Source organism: Artemia sp. Qi Xiang Cuo, chromosome 5 (assembly GCF_049724085.1).
Source record: "Artemia sp. Qi Xiang Cuo chromosome 5, ASM4972408v1, whole genome shotgun sequence".
In the NCBI taxonomy this organism is placed as follows: Eukaryota; Metazoa; Arthropoda; class Branchiopoda; order Anostraca; family Artemiidae; genus Artemia; species Artemia sp. Qi Xiang Cuo.
In genome coordinates, this window is record NC_142798.1 from 70332070 (window position 1) to 70358740 (window position 26671).

Sequence of the window (26671 nt, forward strand, 5' to 3'; positions counted from 1 at the left end):
TGTGCTCTGCAAGGGCAGAGTCAAAATTTTCTGGTTTTTTCCGCTTTTTAAGTGTATTATTAATTGAACTAGAATGCTTGGTTAATCTATCTGTTAGTCGCTGATTTGTTCTTCCGATATACCAAAGACCACACGAACAAGGAATTCTGTAGACACCGGAGTTTTCACCTATCGGTATAGGGTCTTTACCTTGATAAATTTTGGACCTGATAGTTTTTCTGGGTCTATAATAAGTGTAAATGTTATTTTTCCTTAGATTTTTTGAAATGTGGTCTGAAATCCCTTTAATGTATGGGAGACCAAGATAAACTGAATTTTCCCTTTGATTTGTGTTTTCTGTGGAACTATCTGATAATCTTTTAAAGCGTTTTGTAATTACAGAATTTATTAAACTAATTGGATAACCATTCCCAAATAAAATATCTCTAAGGTGGTTGAGTTCTAAATCCAAGAAACGTGTTGAACAAACTTTCAAAGCTCTATCAACTAGAGAAGTGACAACTCCTCTTTTCACAGCAGGAGAATGATTGGAGGAATAACTTAAGTAACGGTCATTATGTGTGGGTTTTCTATATACACTAAACTCGAAACATGAATCATTTCGGTGCACCAGAACATCTAATAAAGGAAGACGCCTCTCAATCTCTGATTCCTGAGTAAATTTCAGTTTTGTATCCAATGAGTTGATCAAGTGAAGAAAAGATCCCAGAGAATCTTCACAATGCTCACATAAATAAAAAATGTCATCTTTAAAACGAACCCAAAATTCAGGTTTACAAGAACTTTGCAAAATAGCCCTTTCTTCAAGGTCTTCCATGAAAATATCAGCCTGTATTGGAGAAAGGGGGCACCCATGGAGAGCCCATATTTCTGTCTATAAAAAATGCCTCTGTAATGGAAATAAAAAGAAGTTTTGTTACAAAGGGCTGTAAGCGAAAGAAGTGTCTGATTCGAAAGAGTAGATTTTTCTGATATGGACGTGTTAGAATTAAGTTTTTGCTCCAAAATCAGTTCGGCCTTTTGAGGATCACAATTGGTATACATTGAATCTGCATCAAAACTGCCAATTCTTGTATTTTGTTTAACCGAAACTTGCTTTACCTTGGAAACAAAATCAGTGGAATTTTTAATATAGGATTTTTGAGCCTGAATTAGTGGGCGAAATATCACTGATAAGAATTTTCCTATTTTTGCTGTAGGAGAATTAAAAGAAGAAACAATGGGTCGAAGTGGATTACCGGGCTTATGAACTTTAGGAAGTCCATAAAAGCGAGGGGACGTGCAACCGCGTGGGTAAAACCTTTTGTACAACTGATCTGTAATTTCACCTTTTCCTTTTAGATAAGAAAGCTCTTATCTAAACCACCTTAGAGATATTTTATTTGGGAATGGTTATCCAATTAGTTTAATAAATTCTGTAATTACAAAACGCTTTAAAAGATTATCAGATAGTTCCACAGAAAACACAAATCAAAGGGATAATTCAGTTTATCTTGGTCTCCCATACATTAAAGGGATTTCAGACCACATTTCAAAAAATCTTAGGAAAAATAACATTTACACTTATTATAGACCCAGAAAAACTATCAGGTCACAAATTTATCAAGGTAAAGACCCTATACCGATAGGTGAAAACTCCGGTGTCTACAGAATTCCTTGTTCGTGTGGTCTTTGGTATATCGGAATAACAAATCAGCGACTAACAGATAGATTAACCCAGCATTCTAGTTCAATTAATAATACACTTAAAAAGCGGAAAAAAACAGAAAATTTTGACTCTGCCCTTGCAGAGCACATTTTTGAAAAACCAGACCATACTATTTTGTTTAGTCAAGCTAGTCTTATTTCGCATGATAAAGGTATTGCCCAGCACTACAGAGAAGCTGTTGAAATTTATAAATACCAACATTTAGGTATAGCTTTAAACAGAGATTCTGGTGTTTTAAGAATAAACGAGTCATATTTCGTTTTTCTCAAAAGAGAAGCCGATACGTTAGTAATCCCTGAAATAAACCTTGAACCACTTTCCCAGTCATCTAATCAAACACATGAACAACCCCTTAGGTCTCAAAGGGTGTCTGCAAGAAATGCCTTAATTAAAATCCAAAATCAAACGACATAGTTTTCCAACTTATTTAATTGCAGGTTTGGTTTATTTTTTCGAGTGAATGAATTGATTCCTTTCATTCTCAGTTGCTCGCTAGTATCCGTCGATGGCAGTTCATGTTTTTTTGGATTTTGTGCAAATCGCGGATATTGGCGAATAACTCGCTTTTATGGTTGTTGGGTAGTTGGTTTTAATTCTTTTAATTTTTGGCTTTTATTGATACATCTTTTATTTTCGCGCTGAAGAAGACAGTCGTTTGTCATATAGAAATATTCGCTTTTTTTTTTAATTATCTTCAATTGGCCTATAAAAAACCCAATTTTGATCGTTTTTCTTTCTTTAAGTAAGAGGTTTCCTCAAAAAAGTGACAAATTTTGTGTTTTGGAGGTTTTTGAAAAAAGATTCATAACCATCGCTAGGGCTTAAGACACGTTTGAAACTACAGGTACGGGTACATATGATTTCCTCAAATAAAGCAAGAAAACATCCCATCTCCTCCCCCTCCCCGAACTTGACGCCAGTGACCCCGATCGACAGTAATCATGAAAAAAGCGCCTATAAAGTAGCAAGAGATAATACATCAAGGGCAGCAAGTAAAAACAGATGTAGTAAATATGAGGAGCAATTTAGGGAACAAAAAAGGGTGAATGTTCACCGCTTTTTTCTTTTCTTCTGGAAACTGTCCAGGGCATTGTCAAAAGGCGGAGTCACTAAACCACCAATTTAGTAACGGGGACAGCAACACATCAGATTGTGTTGAAGCAGAATCAAGTTTAAATCGATCAATTAAAGAGACGTGGTAGCAAAAAGCGACAGGTGACGCCCAAAACAAGGACTAAATTTGGTATCAAGTAAGCTGTATTCGAACATGTAAACAGCTGAAACGAATTATAAACATTAAAAACAGTTAACATTTCCATAAGGACAGCAATAATTTGAGATAGAAAAAAAAAGCTACAACGCTAATCATTAAGGACTGTTATTCTTCCAACAGTGCTTTCCAAGTTAATCAGATTCATCATTAATCAGAATACTGACTCCGTCAGAAAACTGCTCCACAAAGATGTGGGTTCTTTTAAATACTGAGCAAAAAGGGAGGGATGCACTTCTAACCGCAAGATGGCTCAAAAGGATCGCAAATCCCTCATTCTTCATGAGAAAACTTAGTGTATTAAAAATTACAAATAAGACATTTCAGACTCCACACGTCCACGAAAAATTACCCGATACCTTCCTTATATTGTAGACATATAATTTGCTTTATGAAATTTTGGGATAATTTTCCGTTGACGGTCATTAGGCTACATATGTATTAGCTTTAATTCCCAAAAATTTGACACGCTTACTTTACAAAGGCAAAGACTGTGTCTTTCTTACAGTGTTGCCGCCAAGGATTTTCAAAACCTGTAAAAAAAAGATTTAAAAACTTGTAAAATTCGTCAAAAACCTGTGGCCACTATTAGAGCGTGTTTAGGCCTTCTTACTACTGTTTAATTTTAGTTTAGTTTTCATTGAAAAATTTCGGAATCTTGAACAATGAAGACCAGTCATATTTTGACAGATACGTCAACAAACTAACCGTCATCATTGGTCCAGTTTCCGGAATCTGGTACAAGGATCTGTCAGTGAAAACTCAATCTTTGGTATTCGGAAGTAGCAACTCTAGAAAATCACTAGTTACTAGATTAGGTATCATTAGTAACGGCTGTAAAGAATGAAATGTCAATTTGGCTTGATTTCATGAAAGAATTGATACTGAAGTAATAACCCTCTCTGCTCATCACCAGAGTAAGAAAGAATTACTAAAAATACTTACCATTATCGTTCGAACCTCGTGTCTCACAGTTACTCCGTAGTTAAATAACAAGGTACGAACGGTCGTAGAGTTACTAGCACTTACTGTAATAAGAAGGTCTGAACACGCTCTTAAACTATGCCAATGATCGAAAAACTGGAAGTGCGTTCAAACTCTAACTACGATAAATGACTCGAATACATTGAAGTCAACCGTAGTTCTGACCCTAGTTCTGCCAAGGTCTGAGCGAAGAAAATTTGCTTTATTATCAGCATGGCAAAATGTTTAAACATTCAAATCTCGCTCCATGTCTAAATAGCGATCCCTATTTTTCCTTTACAAGATCCCATTTGATAATTAAAGTACGGTATTTAAGTTTCAGCAGCGATTAAGTATAATTTATAGAGTGTTAATTAATTGATAAGTAAATACTTGATTTTGATGATGTAATGCAATTATTATTGTATTATAATTAATATTTTATTAGTATATTAAATAATATGTTATATAATATTAACCCTAGAAGGGTAAGCTTTCGTAAATTTTACGACGCAAAAACACTTTTTCGCGGTGGCCATGGAAACGGATGCATTGCGCGAACCGACCTCCCCGATATGCTAATATTATGACTAGCCAGTTCTTGTGCCGTCACCGAGTTTTATTATTTTAACCGGTTGGGGAGATATTAAGGGTGCGTAGTAAAATTTACGAAAGCTTACCATCTACGTAACTTTTTCACCTATTTCAGGAAAAGGGATTTTTTGATCAAAACTTGTTAATTAGTAAGCTTCTTCGGACACTGAGGTTAGATCATTTTTTTTAAACTTGTTGACAAGTTTCGTAGCAAATTTCGTGAGGAAATAGCACATGAAAATGCTGAATTTGGCTATTTTCTGATTTAACAAATGAGCAGGAAAAATTTTTCACACTGACAAATAGAAATGTCACACTGACAACTGGTTTACATCGATTCCGTTTGCAGCAAAACTACTGAAAGAACCGTATCGACTGACTACAGTTGGTACAATACGAAAAAACAAGAGAGAAAGTCCGGAAGAGCTGCTTGTAAGCAAAGTGAGAATCACAGGAACCTCAATGTTCTGTTTTGATCGGGAGCTGACTCTAGTGTCTTATCTTCCTAAGCCATCAAAAACGGTCCTGCTTCTGTCAACTCGCCATGAGGGTACCAGTATCACGTATTCAAGCAAGAAGCCTGAGATCATTGAGTACTACAATAACACCAAAGGCGGTGTAGACACATTTGGCCAACTGTGTAGTTCAATGGCAACCGCTCGGAAGACAAACAGGTGGTCCATGTGCATGTTTTATGGGCTGATCAACATCGCGTGCATCAACAGTTATTTCATCTACTCCTTCACTATCTCCAAATCTGGTGGAAGACCAGTTTCACGAAAAGATTTCAAGAATGTTCTGTTCAAAGAGTTGACCCAGCTGCATATGACCACTCGCTTAGAAACACCCACTTTGCAGTGCTCGATCAGACTCGATATCAGTCAAACAATGGAGGTGACAGGTGAAATACATTCGGGAACGTCTGTGGAAGGGAGAAGAACGACCTGCAGCCTCTGCCCAGCGCGCATTCACCGAATGACTACCAATTTTTGCAACCACTGCAAAAAACCGTTCTGTGGTGAGCACCGTGCGAAGTCATGCATACCATGTGACTCCAAGAAATGAAATTAACCTTTTGTGCTGTGTGAAACATTATCTGAAGATCTGTTTTCGATAATTCCCACTTACTTTTAAAATATACTTAAGTGATGAGTTTTAAAAGTCAATGTTTCTGCAAGTAGTAATTTTTACGAAAGCTTACCATCTACGTAACTTTTTGGGAAGCTTACCTTTCTAGGGTTAAATACTATGATTTAGTTTGTTAGCATATTGATTATTATATAATGATATTTGTAATAAATAATATCAAACAGTTCGTGGTAACGAACTGTAAATAAGGAGCGACCCGGCTCAATGGTAACCGAAACTCTAAAAAACGGAATTTTGGTACCAATAGATACATCAAAAGAATGAAATTTTAATTCTGATTTCAAATATATAAGTTTCATCAAGTTTAATCTTACCCATTAAAAGTTACGCGCCTGATAAAATTTGGCTGATTTTCGAAAAAAGGGGGAAAGACCCCTTAAAAATTATAGAACCTTAATGAAAATCACACCATCATATTCAGCGTATCAGAGAACCCAACTGTTGAGGTTTCAAGCTCCTATCTACAAAAAAGTGGAATTTTGCATTTTTTGCCAGAAGAAAGATCACGGGTGCGTGTTTATTTGTTTGTTGTTTTTCTTTGTTTTTTTTTCCCAGGGGTAATCGTATTGACCCAGTGCTCCTAGAATATCGTAGGAGGGCTCATCGGAACGGAAATTAAAAGTTCTAGTGTCCTTTTTAAGAGATAAAAAAAAATGGAGGGCAACTAGGCCCCCTCCCACGCTCATTTTTTCTCAAAGTCACCCAATTCAAATTTTGAGATAGCCATTTTGTTCAGCATAGTCGAAAATCTAATAAATACGTCTTTTACGATGACTTAGTCCCCCACAGTTCCCAGGGGAAGGGCTGCAAGTTATGAACTTTGCCCATTGCTTACATATTGTATTGGTTATTGGGAAGTATACAGACATTTTCAGGAAGGTTTTTTTCTGGTTGGGGGGGGGGCTGGAGGAGGGGGTTACTTAGGAGAAGCGTTCCGTGGATGATTTTTCTGTGGAGTAAGGGGTATTTCTATAAAGGGGGCGCTAAATTTCGCAGCATTATTTAAAAAACAATCAGAAATTAAATTTAAAAAAATAAGTTTTTTCAACTGAAAGGAAGGAGCAACATTAGAACTTAAAACGAACAGTATTTATTACGTATATGAGGGGGTTCTCCCCCAGGTCAATACCTCGCTCTTTACGCTACAGTTTTTTTCAATGCTTTCAAAAGAGCTATCTATTCTAATTAAACGGCCTTTGTGACTCGGGGGTTTGTGAATTAAGATTTTTTTAACTTTTAACGTAAAGAGTGTGGTATTGACTAAGGGGAGAATCCCATCATATACGTAATAACATATACGTATTAAAAAAAAAAAAAAAAAAAAAAAAAAAAAAGCGATAAGGCACAAAATTAAGCCAAACTTTTAAAAACGGAAATTTTATTTCAATAAATTTAACAAAATAATGGGTTTATAATGCTGATCCTAAATATATAAATTTTATTAAGTTTAGGATTACTCATCAAAGGCTACAAGTTTGAGAAAATTTACCTGATTTTTTAAAGAGGGGAAACATCCCCTAAAAGTGAAAGAATTTTAATGAAAATCACACCGTCAGATTCAGCGTATCAGAAAACCCTATAACATTGGCTTCAAGCTCACATCTGCAAATATTTGCAACTTCGTATTTTTTGCCAGAAGAAAAATATACGAATATAGAAGTTATTTCAGTAAGTGAATTTTTAAATTACGTCAGAACCAAAATTAGAAACAGCCATTTAGCAAAAGAACAGTAAAATTTTTATGCAAATTTTGTTAAATTACTCAATGATGGCGAGCCAAAATAAAAGCTGCATTAACTAAAAAACGATGAGGAATCAAATAAAAAAAACAAGTTTTTTAAACTGAAAGCAAGGAGCGACATTAAAACTTAAAACGAACAGAAATTATTGCGTATATGAAAGGGGCTGTCCCCTCCTCAACGCCTCGCTCTTTACGCTAAAGTTAGACTCTGTCTCACAACGCTATTTTTTAAAACGATAAAAAGCTTTAGCGTAAAGAGCGAGGCGTTGAGGAGGGGACAGCCCCTTTCATATACGGAATAATTTCTGTTCGTTTTAAGCTTTAATGTCGCTCCTTACTTTCAGTTTAAAAAACTTTTTTTTTTTATTTAATTGTTCGAAAAAAGTCAACTAGAGTCCGATGGTAAAACATTCCGAGTAGCTTTGACTACGAAGGGTTAAACACTTGAAGTTGATTGTAGTTCAACTATAATCAACTAAAGTTCAAGCTCCGAACACAATCCAGAAAAATGATGCTTTTCACAGTGAGATCCGCATTTAATGCTAATAATGCAGTCATACGACGTGGAAAACTTTGAATTAAAAAACTGCACTGTTTAGTGCATGGATTTGTCCTAGAATAAAAGGCCGGCAATACGGAAACCACATCGTTTTTCTGCAATGTTACCCATTGGATGAAAATGTTAATACTTACGGTTGCCAATGATTTAATAAGGGTCTAAGGAGATGGTTTCAATAAATAGAACCAGGAGACCAAGCCTTCGCTCCTCTGGCGCTCACGACGCGTTGGGCTGTATATAGGCACGCGCCTATAGGATTCTCGAATTATTCATAAGCATAATTATCGTGTTGTTCTTTAGGTTTAAGTCAAGGGTTGGCACATCAGCATATTCAGTTGAAGTAAGAAATTCCGGCGTGAATTGAATTCGTCCTTCGTGTTCATCCTCCACAAAATCATGGACGATAAGTCCAACTTCAGCGCAAATGGTGGGGAGAGGAGGCTGAGGAAACGATAGCCTCTCTCGTTTCGGGAATATTTCTGTTCGTTTTAAAGTTATAGAATTGCTCTTTACTTTTATTAGGAAAATCTTTTTGGATTTAATGATATTATTGAATAAATTGTTTAATTTATTCTTTGGCCTCCGATAGGAGAAACCTTAGTGCTCAACAACAATGACAATCTTGTATTTAGATAAAATAGTTACCACTAAAAGAGGCTGATAATTTTACGAGACTTCGATCTTGAATTGTTTAACATGGGAAATTAAAAAGGCTGCCAATGGCAAAATTTGAAATTTTTTGGGGGGTTTTTGAAGCCCAGTTTTGACCAATTGTTTATTATTTTCAAGATGTTTTTCTATGACAAATATTATCCAATAAATAATGACAAACTAAAAATTGCTAATTAAAATTCTTTACTGCCTTTTTTTTGTACTTAAATTTCAGTTTGACTATTTAGTTTCCTTAAAAACCAACTTATTGACCCGCGAAAATACTAAACCTACCAGAATTCTGCGTTGTTCACTTGTTCTGCGGTGTGAACAATTTTTGAAGACTGAAACTACAATTGGTTAACCTAAGATTCACCGAATTTTCTCGCACGTAGTGTTGGGTGATAATGTGATTAGCCGATACTTTCAGAGTTCGAAGACGACCTGGTTGGCTGATTAGTCTGGGTCAAAACGATCAGATTTTGAAATCCTTTTATAAAAAGCTAACATTTCGATCTAAGAAGACAAAGTTGTAGTTAACAGAGGGTGTCAAACCCCTTAGAAGTCTTGGTTAAAGACTGGGTTAGAAAATTTGTAAATATCTCAAAGAATTACTAACAAGCTAAACTACTTACTAGCCACCAGATGGGTTGATCATCTTGTTGAATACTTTGGTTCTGATGTATCCATAGCAGCATCCTTTTTGTTTTCTCATCTTCCCAGCGTTTTTTGTCACTTGGTAGAGCTAAAGCCTTCCTTCGTTGAAGTTGATCCCACAGTATCCAGTCATCTTTATATGCCATCATGCGTGTAGATTGAGGAGGGGGTAAAATACCGGACGCAAGCATTCGGTTCTGTTCTTCCTCCGCAAAAATAATGCTTTCGATGTCACTCCACGACAAGTTCGGGTCAACCTTTCTTCTATCGCGCTTTCCTTTGGGGTAAATTTTTGTCCTCATAGCTGCTTCTTGCTGCTGTCTCATCAAGCGCCGGTAGTGATGAAGCTCCAATGGAGACAAATATTGGTATGGATTGGCTACAATGCACTGATAATCTGTAATGTCCAGACTCTGGGGATCCTGTATCAGGATATTCGGAAAAACTGAAGGCCCTGGAAGATCGTATCCCGTAGGCCAACTAGCGGGTACACTTTGACCGTCGGGACTGAATCGTTGCATCATTTGAATACTAGATCGAGGCACGTCATAGGTACCTGATAGGGGGGCAGGTATAACGACATCATCGAAAGTATCCGATGATTCATGTGTGTCGTAAGCCGAACAAGAAGAAGTATACAAACTTTCGCTAGTCTGAGTAGCTGTATTAAATATTTTACCATCAGTTACATTCTTTGGTTGTTCTAAGTCAGTTTTATAAGGTTTGACCGAGCTAGGCACTTTGTTAACCTCTAATTTTGCTTCAGTTTGTAGTTTGTTTATTTGGACAGGTATACCAGTGTTCTTTAAAAGACCGGATGGTCCGTGACTTGGAGAGGAACCCGATTCATAAAAGCTCTGACGAGACTGAGTAGGTGAGTTTGATGTTTTACTATATGTAATTCCTTGTAGATGAGTTTGCATTTTTTCTAAGTTATTATTAGAAGCTTTCCAGGTACTAATAGGAATTGTGGATTCTTCTGAGTGTGGTTTAGTTTGCAGTTTATGCATCAACTCCCCTCTCATGGAGGATACTTTTGAAGCAATTTCAAGGTTAGCAAGTTCCTTTGTTATCTCAGCTTCATGATGTGTGGGAACATGATGGCAATCAGAAATGGAATCTGTTTCTTGAAACTTAAGCTTCAATTTTTGCTTCAGTTCTTGTATCACTGAATCTCTCTTACCACTACCGAACATTGTTGTTTTTATCTTAGGAAGTCCAGCGCAACTATTTGCGCTTACATCCTCTGGCACAGGAGGGATACAAGGAGGTGGTGGAGGCACCGAATTGGATTCAACAACAGAATCATCTGAGGGCGTCGTGGCATTGGAACTTCGTTTCAATGTGTCACAAAAAGTTTCTTCTGTTAGAGTTTCTGATTTTCCGTTACGAAATACATACGTCTTAACTTTTGAATCCACAAGGGAAGTTTTTCTTGAATACTCACCATACAAAAAACTAGAGTTATGAGCACCATATATTGCCTCGCCGTTCTTAGAACAGTATATATGCAATTCGCCCTTTTTTAGGTCAATAGGTGTCTCAGTCCCACTCACGTTTCCTGTTCCAGAAGTCGTTATAGTTTTGCTGGATGAAACTGACTCAGCGCTATGAATTAATAGTTTACAAGCATTTCCAGAATATAAAGTTTCACTCATTTCCCGAAAAGTAGTTAAGCCAGACTGTTTCACTGTACTAATAGTTCCTAAATCAGAAGAAGTTGGTAGTAAATTCAAAACACTACCCAAAGGATCTGAATTTGAGGTAGAATGTTTTTTCCTCAAGTTTCCCACTGAATACTTTTTAAGATTTTCACGATATTGTTCAGAAAGGCTTATATAATCTGACACTGACGATTCATCCTCTTCTGAATAAGGCTTTCCTTTTTGAAAGTCCCAACTAGCGTCACTTTCTCTACAGTCTGTTCCAGTTGCAGCACTGTCATTGTCTTGTCTTTCACCGTTTTCATCCGTTCCAAGACCTATAAATTCATCAGGTTTACTGGAAGACGTAGAGACGTTGGAAACTCGGAGCATCTCTTCTACTTTAAGGCTACAAAAAATTGAATCATTTTCGATATTTATAGGTTGGATATTCGGAGCAGAATGACTTCCCGGGGTTTGAATGTCTCCTTCTTCCTGACTTGTGCCGTGTATTTCGGCAACTACAATTTGACTAGAGATAACATTAGCGGTTGGATTGAGCTCACTGTTCTCTCCTTTCTCCACTAATCTGTATGAACTTTCATTATTCTGTAATGCCTCACTTCTTGCAAATTCGACCTCCTTTAACATTTTTTCACCTTGATCAATAACGCTATTAAAGCTTGTAATACTTTCTGAATCGGACTGATCAGAATCATTTTTCGATTTCTGACTAGTCAACGAATATTTTTCTGACTCACTACCAGTAACCCCGTGAGCATCTAAATACTGAAATTGATTATCTATAACTTTGTTTACTCTCTCTATAGCGACTTGCTTCCCTTGCTTAGGCTCAAATATTAAGGAATCGATGCTACCAAAAGTATCCGATTCTATCGGGTCTACACTAGATGGCGCTGAAGATAGACTGAACTCAGTATTTTCTTCCATTGGCACGTAAATTAGCCCTAAACTAACATTACTTACAGTTTCAGTTGCATTATCCAACGCCTTTTTTAGCAAGTCCCTCAGTTCCGTCTGTTTCTTCGCCATAAGTAATGGGTCACCTTTAGCTTCTAGCGATTCAAGTAACTTGGCGCGCAATTGCCGTATTAATTTTTTACGCTTTATGGTTTCAATTTTTGCTATTACTTCAATAAGTTTTTCTGAATTTCCCAGATGTTTTCGAAGTTCTTTAATTTCCATTTCTGTTCTAAATATAGTTGCTGGCACAGGCTCATAAATCGTCTCTAATTCAGACCTACTCCACGTACCTTTCTTAGATGATTGCATCTTCAAGAGTTTCTGCTTTTCAAATTCCAACTTCCGCAACTTCACTTCGGTTAAAGGTACTGGCTCCGGGGTGCTTCTCAAAGACGTTGCCAAAGAACTGTTTTTGACATCCTTGACTGTTTCATAACTATCACAACTGTCACAAGAGCACTCCGAACACGAGTCACAACATTCAGAATCTTTTAAATATTTGTCTTCATTTTGAATACTACTCACAATAGTAGAACGGGATATATAAATAGGTTCGTTTTTAACTGTCACCTTTTTTTCTACTTTTGGAGGTATATTCGGCTTCTTTACAATACTAGGTCCCTTCCCCTCCGATTCCATCAAGCTAGCTCTTCGAACAATTTCAGATCTAGATATATACGGAGGGTCTTTTATGTCTTTTGATGAGTTGTAGTTACTAGTAGACCCACTGTAAGATGGCCTCTGGCCTTCGTTCTCCTTACTAGATTTTCTTGTCTCATTTCCTTTTAGTCTCGTTATAAACGAGTTACTCCTTTTTGGAACATTGGCATTTTCATAAATAGGGGATATCAAATTTGTTACCCTTTTAGATACTGACGAAGTTACTGAAACACTCTGATATATATTTTCATTTCTATTATCCCTTGAAACAACTGAATAATCAGACTCACCACCATGATCTCGTTTCATCGACTCCATTCGACGAAGGATATCAGACCGACTCAATTGACGAAATTCTGTTCTCAGCCGATCACTTTTCACTTCCTTCAATAAAGCATCCCTGGTCATTTTACGTAGTTCAGACATACGGATGGAAAAGGGTATAGGTTCATATATTTGAGAGAATTTCTCCTCTGCAGCAGCCCAAGAGTCAGTTTCACTCAATGAATTCAATTCCTCCTCTTTTTTCTGCAGTTCCAAATTCATAACCTGCCTTACCAGCAGACGTCTTGATTGGTAAGGCGATTCTTCTTTGACAATCTCTTTAGGAAAACTCTCAAGCATCTCTTTCACTGGTCCTGTTTTTCGAATTTTCCTTAAAGAACCACACACTTTGGCTTTAAATAATTTTGCACCTTGCTGTGATGACCAGCTGTCAAAGATGCCATCATCCTTGTCACCATATTCTATATCCTTTTTTCTGTTTCTCAATGTATTTTTCTCGTTTCCTTTCACTTTCTTCTTAGGCATTTTTCATGTAATCAACTGGCGCGAAAGAGATCAACTGATTGTTCACTATGCTGATATCTCAAGAATAAGCGCAGCAGCTGCATCTTTGTAACGGTCAACACAACTTAATTACAAGCGTTCTAAATGGTTTTTAGGTGCTCAAATATCAAAGGAAAAAGCTATTGGACGCTGTCATTCAACGCTTCAACTATCCACAATAGCCCCTCATTTAACAAAATCTGTTGATAAGCTAAGACCAGTTTCGTTAATATCGTTATACAATTTTTAAAGGCTAAATCTAGTCTACCACGCCGAAACTAATGCCTCAAAATTTTGAGGATTTCAAAAATATTAGTTATTTCTGTTTATTTTTCACATGGAATCTAGTTATGCTATTTCACAAGCCCAGGGGAGGAGACCATGATGCTTTTGCAAAATCAGAAGGAAGCATGTACAGAAAATACAACCAAAACTTCAGAAATGATAGAGGCGGTTTAAGGGGGGACAGAGGGGGGCACTTGCCCCGGGCGCAAAATTTCAAATAAATAATCTAATGGATATGATAATTTTGTAATTATTGGAATTTTGTTTTTATTAAAATAAAGTAGAGGGCGCATTTGGCAGTACGTATAAGCAAATTGAATCCGGTTTCATTGGGGGTTTCAGAAACATTAGCTTTTTCTGTTTTTTACACGAAATCTGTCGATGTTATTTTACAAACCTAGGGAGTGGGTGAAGAAAATTCACAAAATCAGGAGGAAACATGACATTACAATCAAAAATTCAGAGGGGGATATCACGGCATTTTTCCATTTGGCGGAGGAGTTAAAGGAATCTATGAAAATTTCATCTATAATTTCAGTTGGCCAGTTGGCCAACATAAACAAAAAAAACGGACAAAATGATTGAAGAGTTTATATCAAGATGAATCATTATGCATAATAAGCCTTTAGAACAAAAGGTAGTAGAACAAATTTTGATGAATAATAAGCATTTTCTCTATTGCTCGATCCGAATAGTCATTGTGTTTTTAGTAGTATCATTATATTATATTATGTATTATATTATATAATATATTATATATTGTATTATATATATATATATATATATATATATATATATATATATATATATATATATATATATATATATATATATATATATATATATATATATATATATATATGTAATATATATATAATACAATATATAATATATTATATATTATTATATTATATATTATATATCATTATATTATATTAATTATATTAACAATTATATTATAAACATAATAACAATTTATTTTCAAACTCCACAAGCAAATCAATAACTGTGGCGCACCAAAAGCATCGCTTGCAAGAGTGTGCGACTAACAAAGAAATAACAGCAAATATAAGCCATAAGGAGTTGGAGGGTGAAACCGTATGCTGAGAAATGCTCAAATAAATATTTCACACAATTAAACTACATAATATCATGATTCTGAAGCAAAATTATTCATGATTCTAATAATAATAACGAACATTTCAATTAAAAAACAAATTCAATTTCTTCACATTCATTCTCAATCTGTTTAGAAGGTATAGGCTACTTGCCGAGCAGCTCCATAAGTAGCTCAGATTACGACGGCAAATCGGCAAATTACGACGACACAGAAAGAAACTGTTGGCTCCCGTTTGCGGAAAAAGCGCGAGTATTGGGCCTGACTTTTGAGAATGTGCTGAACACAAAAAAAATTTGGGAGGAAAAAGTAAATAAAATAGTCGGGATATTGAGTCAACGGAGAAAAAGCCTTTTCAAAACGATGTTCGAAAGAGTTCTGTATGTCAATACATATTGCCTCACGCTATTATTTTACAGTTTTCGCATTACCTGAAAACCTTGCCAAACAAACTGAAAGAGCCATCTGGAGATTTGTTTGGACGGGGAAACTCGAAAAGCTAAAAATAAAAATGCTAAACTTTCCTGTGGAATCGGGCGTAACTGGGGTAGCAGATTTCAGGGTTATATGCAAGACGCTCTTCCTCAGAAACATTTGTGAACTTGTGGTTAAAGAGGAGCCATCAACTGCAATTTTGAGTCAGTGGTTGCTCCCTATAGTGAATGAAGATGCAGAAGAGAGGGGGAAAACATTAAGCAAAACAATTCCAAACCCTTTGTGGTGGATTTTCAGCCCCCTGAAGAAAGAAAAGGAGTTGGGAGCACTGAGATCTGACTTGGGAAAGGAAGAATTAAAGAAGGTATCGCAGGATGTTTTTAGAAGTGAGAAAGAGCCGAATTATATAGCTAGAGAAAAGGAGACGTTCATTGATTTTCAAAAAAATCAATTAAAATAATTAATCAATTAATCAATTAGTTATCTTTTAAAAATTTAAGGGAATTGCCGTTTAGATATGAACAGAAAGAGTTTGTGTACTGCATGATTCACGGAATATTACCCTTTAGCGGTAGAGTTAGTCGCATATTGAAAACTCAAACACCTACTTGTTTGATGTGTGGAGACGAAGTGCTTGAGGGACTATTGCACTATTTGATCCAATGCCCCTCGAACGGTGTATTACCCCAAAGATTATTGGAAACATTAGAAAATGAAGGAATAAAAACGTCTGTAGAAGAAAAGAAAAAGCTCTAAAGCTGTCTTTTTGTGTTAAAGGTAAGCAAAGGAATTATGCACTGTGTTTGTTAGTGACAAGTGTTAGCATGCATGTGTGGAAAATGCGTAAACGTCAGAAGCAGGTCAAAATTCCTTTGGCAAATGTTTGGCTTGAAAGTTATGTGGATTACTTGAGACGGAGTCGAGTATGGAGGGAGAGAGTAGATGTGAAATGGATGAGTAAAATTGAGTTCTAATTTTGAAAATTTTGATTTAAATGGTTTAAATTATTAAAAAAAAAAAATAAAAGAGGAATTGATGTTAGCATTATGATAAATCATATTAATTTTTTTTTGTTGGTTTTTGTTTGATTTTTGAGTAGCCAAATGGGTATTAAAAAGGTTTTAGTAGTTTATTTGTTTGTTATAAAAGAAGGATTAGAATGGCGTGCCTAATGATATTGTAAGGGGACAGCTTTCTACTCCTCCTAGGTTTGTTTTTGGGTTGAGGGAAGGTTGGGAGGATGGAGGATGATGTATAGTTCATTGAGAACAAGGTTTTATGAAAATTATTTGTCTACTATTAATGTATTTCCACAGTGAAAGGGGTGCCCTATGGCAGAAGGGGCACCCTGCTAAACCGGGAATGGTACTTTTTTGCGGTTTTGAATTTTTTGTAGTTTACCTTGTCTTTGTCAATTATGTTTGGCTACCCAAATCCAAATTTCAAAAAAATAAAAGTTGTTTTTATATTAGTGTAGGTGACATTAAAGTTTAAAATTAAGTGAAAAAGATTATTATGTCACCGAGAGGAGAGGAGGTGGGATTTAAATAAAAAATGCTAATGAATAAAACAAAATATCATGAAAATATAATAGTTTAGAAACAAATTTGGGCTATATATTTGCACATTAGGGGGGTTGGGGGTAAAGCATAGCATGCATTAAATACGTAACCTAACCTAGGTACCTTTCCCCCCTTAAACCGCAAAAAACAATCGTTTGAATATTGTAACTCATTGAGAAACAACGCTTTGGAACCATTGGTACTGCTGCATTGAACGTACTCTTTTATATACTGCTAAAGAAGTCAACAAATTTAAAAAAAAGTAATAAAAAGTATAAAAAAAAAGTAAGCAGCTCAGATTTAGATTGGTAAGTGCTTAGTTCCTGAACACTTGGGCTAAGCTTATTCCAAGACTTATCCCTTGGGCAGGATTTAAAATGTCCAAAAATCATATGACTTAGGCTAAGAACTTTTGTGAAAAAAATGAAACAAAAATAAAACGAGGCAAGGCCGGACTACACTCTACTCCAAAATGAATTATTAAGTGCAAAACCTTATTTAATAAGTTCTCCACTGGTCTTATTTGCAAAAACATTATGCCTCGGCTCATTGTAGGCGAAGATCAACCATAATTGAGGCAGAAAATATTTAGTGGGTTTAGCTCAAAGACTAAAGAACAAATTTTTACCATGTATTTGCCAAATCAAGCCGTAATAATCAGCTGTATATTAACATTTTACAGACTTTTTGGTACTTATCGGTTATATAATAAACACTCGAAAAGTGAAGTTTGGTTAATGCTAATGAAATAAAACAAAATTAAAATCAAAATATAATAGTGTAGAAGCAAATTTGGGCTATATATTTGCACATTAGCGGGGGGGGGGGGTAAAGCATAGCATATCAATGCCTCTACCAAAATCCGAGCCATATTACAACAATAATTCCAGGTTCGACTTATTATTAGTGTTGTTCAGTGATTTTAATTTTTATTTTATTTAGTGATTTTATATTCTGGCAAGAGTTTTTGAATTTGAACCTGATGATGACAGGCACAGGTCCTGTCGAAATTATCGTTCCAAGATAACACAATACCTGACATCCATAGCTTAGGTAAGCTTATTACCATTATCATGTACAAGAGTCAGGTTGGCCTCAGAGAATATATTAAATACGTAACCTAAACAAACCTATTCTAACCTACCCTAACCAAAATACCCACTAAATACGTAAATAAAATATAGCTACAATTTATTTTCCCCAGCCAAAGCTAATTCTCTGGTATAAAGAAGTTGCTTGACCGATTTCTTGTCATGTTCGCATCATTCGCAATCGAAATTCTCGAGTGTTTATTATATAACCGATAAGTACCGACTTTTTTTACGCAAGTCTTCGAAGAAAAAACCATTTGTGGAAAAACCCTAAAAACCATTTTTCGCTTTTCGTTGTAATTTTGAATAGACCCTTTAAAACACAAGGAGTGCAAGATAACACGCTTTAATACAAAGGGGTGTAAGACACATCCTTTCGTTTGAGGCACGACGATATGTTCCTCCTCATATTTTTCTCCTTATTGTTCCTCCTTACACCCTTTAATCCAAAGGGGTGTAAGATACACCTTCATCAAACCTTTATTTCACAAAAATCTGTTCTAGAATTCGGTTAGCAAGAATAGGAGTAAACAGGAATTGATTACAGGAAAGGAGTTGGAGTTGGGGTTGTAATAGGAGTTGAGGAATTGATACAGGAAAGTTCCTAGAAATTGCCCAACCACCTCCCAAAAAATTAAAGTCCATAAGTCCCAAAAAAGCATGCAGAATTCGAATTGAAATTTGTAAGTTGGGTCTAAAACCTACTCTTGTTGCAATTATTATACCCTCCTCCCCACAACCCTCTCGGAAATAAATTGCAAAAACCTAAAGGTTCCGACGATGCGCGGAAAGTTTGAAAATGTCGATTGATGCCATTTAGCCTGCCAATCATGAACCTGTACAAAACAGACCGTTTGCCGAAAACACTTCCCGATTGGCGCACCCTCCTCCTGTAATTATTTAGATAGATTAGTGAATCATACACAAAAGCATTTTGTCCTAGTTTGTTTTATGCATCTTTCTGAAAATCTTTTGACACGTCAAAAGGCTTTGTCTGTGTCCACCTAAAGGGATGTGTAATTTTTGTTAATACAAATATTGAAAAGAAGAAGAAGATGAAACTAATAAAAATGCGGATTCAGCATCATCAAAGGTTCTGCCCACTGGGATTAAATCTTGAAGAATGTACCACCTGTCACCCAGTTGTTGTTTCACTTTCTTTCCCAGTGGCAACAATGAAAATTACTTATATTACCTGTTTGTGCAACTTTAGGGCTGATACTTTTATTCACAGATGTATGCCCCATATCTAGATTACTCCAGTATACATGATATACTATTGTCATTGTTGGATTAATTAAACTAATATATATATATATATATATATATATATATATATATATATATATATATATATATATATATATATATATATATATATATATTTATATATATATATATATATATATATATATATATATATATATATATATATATATATATATACTATATATATATATATATATATATATATATATATCATATATATACATATATATATACATATATATATATATATATATATATATATATATATATATATATATATATATATATATATATATATACATATATATATATATATATATATATATATATATATATATATATATATATATATATATATATATATATATATATATATATATATATATGCTATATCTTTAAACGAGCAATAGTTATTTATTTACGTGTTAACGTATGAATTTATTTTTCTCGAAAACAGCTCAATATTTTTTCGGTAAAATTTGAGAAAATTCGTTAAGAGGCTTAATTTTGGAAAAGATTCATGTCAGTGACGTCATATTTATGAATAAATTCGAAAAACATACATACGTCAAATATGTCTCAGTAGTGGTTGTATCGTTTTCAGTGGCTATGATGTAGGCAAAATTACAGAAGAAACATATGATTGACAAGAAAAATGATACGATTGATGTCATATTTATGAGTACATTTCAAGAGAATATATTGCATCATTTCCGCCCCTCCCGGGAGTGAAAGCATCATTTTTATATCTACGACTCGTGCAACATTACAAAAGGAACATAGCTCAGTATAAAATAACAACTGTAATTAGTCTATTTACAAAAGGCGTTTTAATTAGTTTCATAATGCCTAGAGCTGTGGTTCTCGAACTGAGGTATACGGCAAAAAATTTTAGGGGGTAGGCCGCCCGCCAAAAAAAAAAACAACCCTTTAACTCTAGGACTGCAATTTTATTTAGGCCTATATTTTAGCTATAGTTTACTTAGTACCGGTAACTGAGAAAGGACACCTAAACTGCTTTCTGGGTAAAAAGGGGTAAAATGTCTAAATGTCTAATTAAGTGCAAAAGGCGCTAGATCTAGAGATTTCCTTTAAAATGAGCTATTGAACAACTATCTACGATGTTCCAGTGCCAAGCTATCTCTGGATACAAAGAAAAAAAAATATCCCGTTTAGAAAGAATGTTGTAGTAGCTGCCACTTTTCTTGATTTTCAAGCCAATATATTTCCCTTGCTGTTCCAGCCAAGGGACAGAAGGTTTACTATACAGGGGTTTCGGACAAGGCGGTTCTAATGTTGTACTTTTTGTTTTGATCTGACTCCTTTTTTAGGAACTATGGGTTTTTATATTTCTTAACATTGGACGTGATCGTCTCTAACTAGGTTGCTAGCTACCGCTGCAACCCGGATTTAGGAGTTCTGGGTTTTTATATTTCTTAGCATTGGACTGATCGTCTCTTACTAGGTTGCTAGCTACTGGTGCAACCCGGATTCACATATATAGTTATGAGAGGCAGCCTGGCCTTGTGGGCCAAGGCGCTGGTGTTAGCCACCGGTCTCTTCGGAGGCGTGGGTCCAAATCTTACCGCTGGTATACAATTATGATTTATGTACAAAAATCAAATATCTTTGAAAAGACTGCAGCATGAAAAGACATCAAAAATGCAGTTTTTGGTGGAAAAATTTATTCTCTTTGAGGAATAATTTATTTTAGTTACTAATGATTTTTAACCCAATTAATTTCCTTTAAAATGAGCTATTGAACAACTTTCTACGATATTTTAGTGCCAAGCTATCTCTGGATACAAATAAAAAAAAAAAGTATCCCGTTTAGGCAGAATGTTGTAGTAGCTGTAACTTTTCTTGATTTTCAAGCCAATATATTTCCCTTGCAGTTCAAGCCAAGGGACAGAAAGTTTACTATACAGGGGTTTCGGATCAGGTGGTTCTAATGGTGTATTTTTTGTTTTGATCTGATTCCTTTTTTAGGAGCTATGGGTTTTTATATTTCTTAACATTGGACGTGATCGTCTCTTACTAGGTTGCTAGCTACCGCTGCGACCCGGATTTTTATATTTCTTAACGTTGGACGTGATCGTCTCTTACTAGGTTGCTAGCTACCGCTGCAACCCGGATAACAACCAATCAAGTAGCTAACTAAATCAAATGTATGTAATGGATTTTTATTTTAGTATAGGCAAGAGGTTGTTCTTTATTATAAATGCTGCAAACATTGGGTATGTCCTGTTGGAGGTGTTCTAAAATCTTGGCCAACATTATATCAAAACCTTTCTTATTTGAAAGGGATCTTAGATTCTTCAATTGGTATTTTGCCTTTATCTGCTCGAAATTGACACAATACATTGTGGGGTATAAATCCATGAGGTTAGCTACCTTATCAAGGCTCTCACCAAATAATTTTATTATTGTATTTTCATCCACAGAAACTCTAATATTGTTATCACCGTAGATGACGTCTTGACTATTACGACAGAGTCTACTTGACACTTCTTTTAAATAATGACTTAATTCCTTGTACGAGCCCTCGACTTTTAGTAGATTAATATGTTGTATAATCTTAGATTTTGATACTGCCTTATATACGCTATTAATGAAACAGGTCAAGACAGGAAAATGTGGAGCTAGTGCCCTTAGACAACGCAAATAGCTCTGACATCCCTCATTTGGGCTACAGTATAACGAATGCGCATGCTTTCTTGTGTCCCTGTAATTGATTTCACAATAATCCAATTCGCCAAGGTAGAAATTAACCAGTTTGTCAGTTGAAAATTTTAATGCTATATTATTTTCAAGGATATCAAAAAGAATTTGACATAATTCAATATCCGTCGGATAGAGTTTGCAGATATCAGGGTGACATTGCCAAGTAACCTGCTGCCCAATTTTTGGTTTTGAATGTTTGCTCAGATTGTTATAGGTGACTTCAGCCATCATAATTTCCTTGTCAGATCTAGTTTCAGAGCATTTTTCAATAGTTGTCTCGTACTTTTCAGGACAGTTTGTTCTACTACACAGATAATTTTTTGCCAAATATTCAGTAGAACTAAAAGAACTGTTTAAAACACAGTTAGAAATGCTTTTTTCTTGAGTCGGTGTTCCAGGAGTTTGTTCTAAATCATTAGTCTTACAAACATATATACTAATAACCCTAACAGGCTCGTTTTCACCATAATTGAAAAACATTGCTTTTCCTTCGCTGTTCATAGGTATGCTTGTATATATATTTTTATTACTGCTACATAAACTGCAATTGCTCCTTCCAAAATTAATATACGAATTTTCTAAGAAGTACGCCTCTGTATATTCACTGTATTGTCGAACATTTTCCATTGCATCTATAAACTGTTCCGCAGTTGCCAGTCCATACCTTGGAAGCTTTTCATTAAACTGACAACATTTCTTTTGGATATTACTATGAAGCTTTGCCAAAGAATTTCTAGCCGACTTTTCAGCAGCATCCGCTCTTTCAAAGAGAATTTTAATCTGTAATTTTGAATACTTTTCGTGATCCTGGTAAAACATTCGTAAAATGTTTATCAATTTAAGAAGATCAGCCTGCATTTTTGCCATCTTCTTGTATTTCTGAATGTAATTTTTCCCTTTGTCCTTATGCGTTCTTCGGTACAACCTCGCAGAGAATTTAAGTTTTTCATTATAGATTTTGTCACCCCAGTATCTACCCATTATTCTGGTAGCAACTTTTTTCTTATATATTTTTCGGTAATCTTCATCATTACCATACCGTTCCTTGATCTTTTGTTTGGCTGTCTCAATTTTTGCATGTCTATAAACTACATCATTGTGATAACACATCTTGCTGTTTTGTTTTGCTCTCTCAATTATTGCTTCTCGATACGCCTGGTCGGTTGAATACCTTTGCTTTTTTCTTTTCAAGTTACTATCTCTGTTGTTTGTGTAGTACTGTTTTTTCAACTTGCGTATAGCTTGCTTTGATCAAACCATTATCTAATCAAGAATGAGAGAATTTACAGTTTTGACTTTTCTTATATACTAATTATGACGCCACGGCATAATGATTTTATTTCATGACGTCATGGCGCAATGGTATTATTTCATGACGTCTTCAGAAACAACGATATAATTTCGTGTTTTTCTATTCACGTCATAGCTCTAATATAAAACTATGATGACATTCATTATTTATCTAGTAGGGTTTCAGACAAGGTAATTCTAATGATGTACTTTTGTTTTGATCTGACTCTATTTTTAGGAGTTTTGGGTTTTTATATTTCTTAGCATTGGACTGATCGTCTCTTACTAGGTTGCTAGCTACTGCTGCAACCCAAATTCACATATATATTTATTTATGAGAGGCAGCCTGGCCGAGTGGTCCAAAGCACTGGTGTTAGCCACCAGTCTCTTCGGAGGCGTGGGTTCAAATCTTACCGCTGGTATACGATTATGTTTGAAAGACTGCAGTGTGAAAAGACATCAAAAATGCAGTTTTTGGTGGAAAAATTTATTCTCTTTTAGAAATAATTTATTTTAGTTACTATAGATTTTTAACCCAATTAATTTCCTTTAAAATGAGCCATTGAACAACCCTCTACGATATTCCAGTGCCAAGCTATCTGTGGATACAAAAAAAAAAGAAAAAAAAAAATCCCGTTTAGGCAGAATGTTGTAGTAGCTACCACTTTTCTTGATTTTCAAGCCAATATATTTCCCTTGCTGTTCAAGCCAAGGGACTGAAAGTTTATTATACAGGGGTTTCGGACAAGGTGGTTCTAATGGTGTACTTTTGAATTTGATCTGACTCCTTTTTTAGGAACTATGGGTTTTTATATTTCTTAACATTGGACGTGATCGTCTCTTACTAGGTTGCTAGCTACCGCTGCAACCCGGATAAAGGGACGTCAACAATAATCCCCAGTTGCAGAAATGACGACAGCAGCAATGAAAATGATGATGACGGTGATGACGTCAGACACCGGAGAAGTCTAGGAGTCATACGGCTCAGTATTCTTGCATGATAGTGGACGAGATGAGGGTAGTTTGATGAGAGCTGGTAAGTTGCCAGTAATCCTCTTGATGAGAGTAGATTTTCGAAGTGGTTACATATAGGATTATTATAATTCATCATAAGTTGGTATTAAATATGTTTCATCAGTTACTTGACAGATTAAAAATTTCCTTTGCAAGATTAGTAGGCTTATTAACAAAATGTCAGGTGTGGGGATCGAACCCACGACCCCATACGAGACCAGATCTTGAATCTGGCGCCTTAACCACTCGGCCAACCTGACTTACTTTGAATCATTATTTATTAACAATTTCATGTACTTTTGTTTTGATTTCACACCATTTTTAGGAAGTTTGCACTTGGAAGCCTGATAAATATTTGTATTAAGGAATATTTCAGTCTCCACCCTAATAGCACGTGTCAAGCTGTGCAATGCTTTATAACCATTCATTTTATTGGAGAAACAGTATATAATAACGGTTCATTTTCTGAATTGCATGTAAATTTGGGGACGCTTCCAATAGTTCTCAAAACTTTGTATTTATCAAATTATAGGATCCATCCTAATCTATTAGATCTCTCAGAATAAATATTGCAAGACACAAACAACTATGCCAAAGATTACATGAAAATATGAAAAGTAATGGATGGTGTAGATCAACCTCCTGCTTCACTGGGGCAACAGCCATGGATACAAGACAACTGACAATGAGAATCAATATGTAAAAGCCTGCTTAAGGTTCTCGCCAAAAAAATCCATTCGAAACCAAACCTAGTCGATCCAAGTATAATCAGTTAAATATACTTATAGTAGTATTTATTCCATAGACAGTGAATAATTTTATATTTATTAAAGCTAAAAACAAAAAAATTTCAAATGTATTTTGTTTTTCATTAAAGTGCAAATTACATTTTGGTCTTGAGAAGGCATGGGGATTTTCAGCCTTATTCATGTTAACTTCTGCTTGTTTTGTGTTTGACTTGAAGTCAGTCTCCATTTTCAGCATCTGCCATTCTGCCATCTTGCAGAAAAAGCAACGTCGAAGGTTGCAGTTTCTGCAAACTGCCAATACGGAGCCGGAAAAGAAGTCTCCATTGAAGTAAAATTTGCAGATTGGCAATGCAGATTTGCAGAATCTGCCAAATGGAGACTGGCTTTTGATTATTAAGTGTAATTTCTGTTCATTTTGAGTTTCATTTATAATTGATCGTTATTTGTGGTAGTTTTATGCCTGGAAGATTATTTGACTAATTTCTGCTTTTTTGGTGGAATGGAGCTCTATAGAAAAATCCAGTTCCTCTTCCATAGAAAAATCCTCTCATGGATTTTTATGCTTTTCTTTGAAATTTGATGTGGAAAAATTATTTTTAAATTAAATTTTGTTCTTTTTTTATTGACATTGTCTTTTCCATGGAGAAAGAAAATAATATTTTACTTTTGACTCTAGATTGAAAAAAAGTAAAGAATACGGCATTGGACTTTACAGTCCCTACCGTGCTGATTTCCGTTTCTCGGCCCTTCAGCCAGGAAATGCCATGGGGGGGGGGGGGCAACCATCCTGTGCTTTCGCACACTCTTCCGGTTGACGTTACCTAGATTCCTCCAGGTGCCCATTTGAACCTGGGTTGACTCTGGCTGAGCTTGTAGAGTCACACCACTGACCCCCGTCCCAAACCCAAATAATTGAGAAAACACTAGGATTCAAACCCTCGTCTTCTCGGACAAAGAATCTCTAGGGCTGTATTTTCACTCATCTTTCTGCTAAGATCTTACATCTTTTAACTAAGAACGCTTAAAAGTGAAATCTTAGCTCTAAGATATTGCATCTTATAGCATTCTTTTGCAAATACAGTAAAGAACGATCTCTCGCCCATAGTAAATGATATATGGTGGTTCCAGGGGTATCCGGGTTGCAGCGGTAGCTAGCATCCGGTTTACAGCGGTAGCTAGCAACCTAGTAATCCCGTCCAATGTTAAGAAATATAATGTGTACAATGGTTTGTTATTCCAATGATCGTCTTTTAATGTAATATGTAAATTACTGGGTTGCTAGCTACCGCTGCAACCTGGACTAAAATAAAATAAAAATTTATTTTTTTCAATTTTTACGTCATGTCACTCAGTAAATCATATATGGTTAATAGTACACAAAAGGTGTTAGGCATTATTTCACATATGGTAATATGTAGACAATCGGTAGAATATTCGTTCTTTATTATAACCACTGCAACCCGGATTGACAACCCATATTACGTAAACCCTGATTACAATAACCTAAAAAAAAATAAAAATAATTTTCTAATTTTCAGGTATTTTGTTAGTTTGGATGAAAAGAAAGTGAGTATGAGAACCTGTCAAAAATGGAGTGAAAAACAAATATCTGTGATGCTACAATAAAAGTAACACGAAAAATCAGAATGAGTCAAAGAGAAAGTGAAGAAGAAAGAAATATTACTTTAGAAGAATAACGACATCACAATATTCGATGCCAACAAAATG

The 26671-nt window shown here is 35.3% G+C and overlaps 1 protein-coding gene and 1 non-coding gene across 8 annotated transcripts in view; both read right to left on the minus strand.

The window, feature by feature from the left end:
* The window catches only part of Patronin (calmodulin-regulated spectrin-associated protein patronin), a 172742-nt gene extending 159338 nt beyond the window's left edge, over nucleotides 1-13404 (minus strand). For all 7 annotated transcript variants that reach the window (XM_089089897.1, XM_089089898.1, XM_089089894.1 and 4 more), the window contains exon 1: nucleotides 9271-13404. In XM_089089897.1, the coding sequence (XP_088946023.1) occupies nucleotides 9271-13389 (4119 nt within the window). In that variant the 5' untranslated portion in view covers nucleotides 13390-13404. The remainder of the gene's footprint in view (nucleotides 1-9270) is intronic.
* A 10968-nt stretch (nucleotides 13405-24372) lies between these two features.
* Nucleotides 24373-24454, minus strand: TRNAL-CAA (transfer RNA leucine (anticodon CAA)). Its single transcript has one exon. It is a non-coding gene; the product is annotated as a tRNA-Leu (tRNA).
* Nucleotides 24455-26671: the final 2217 nt, after the last annotated feature.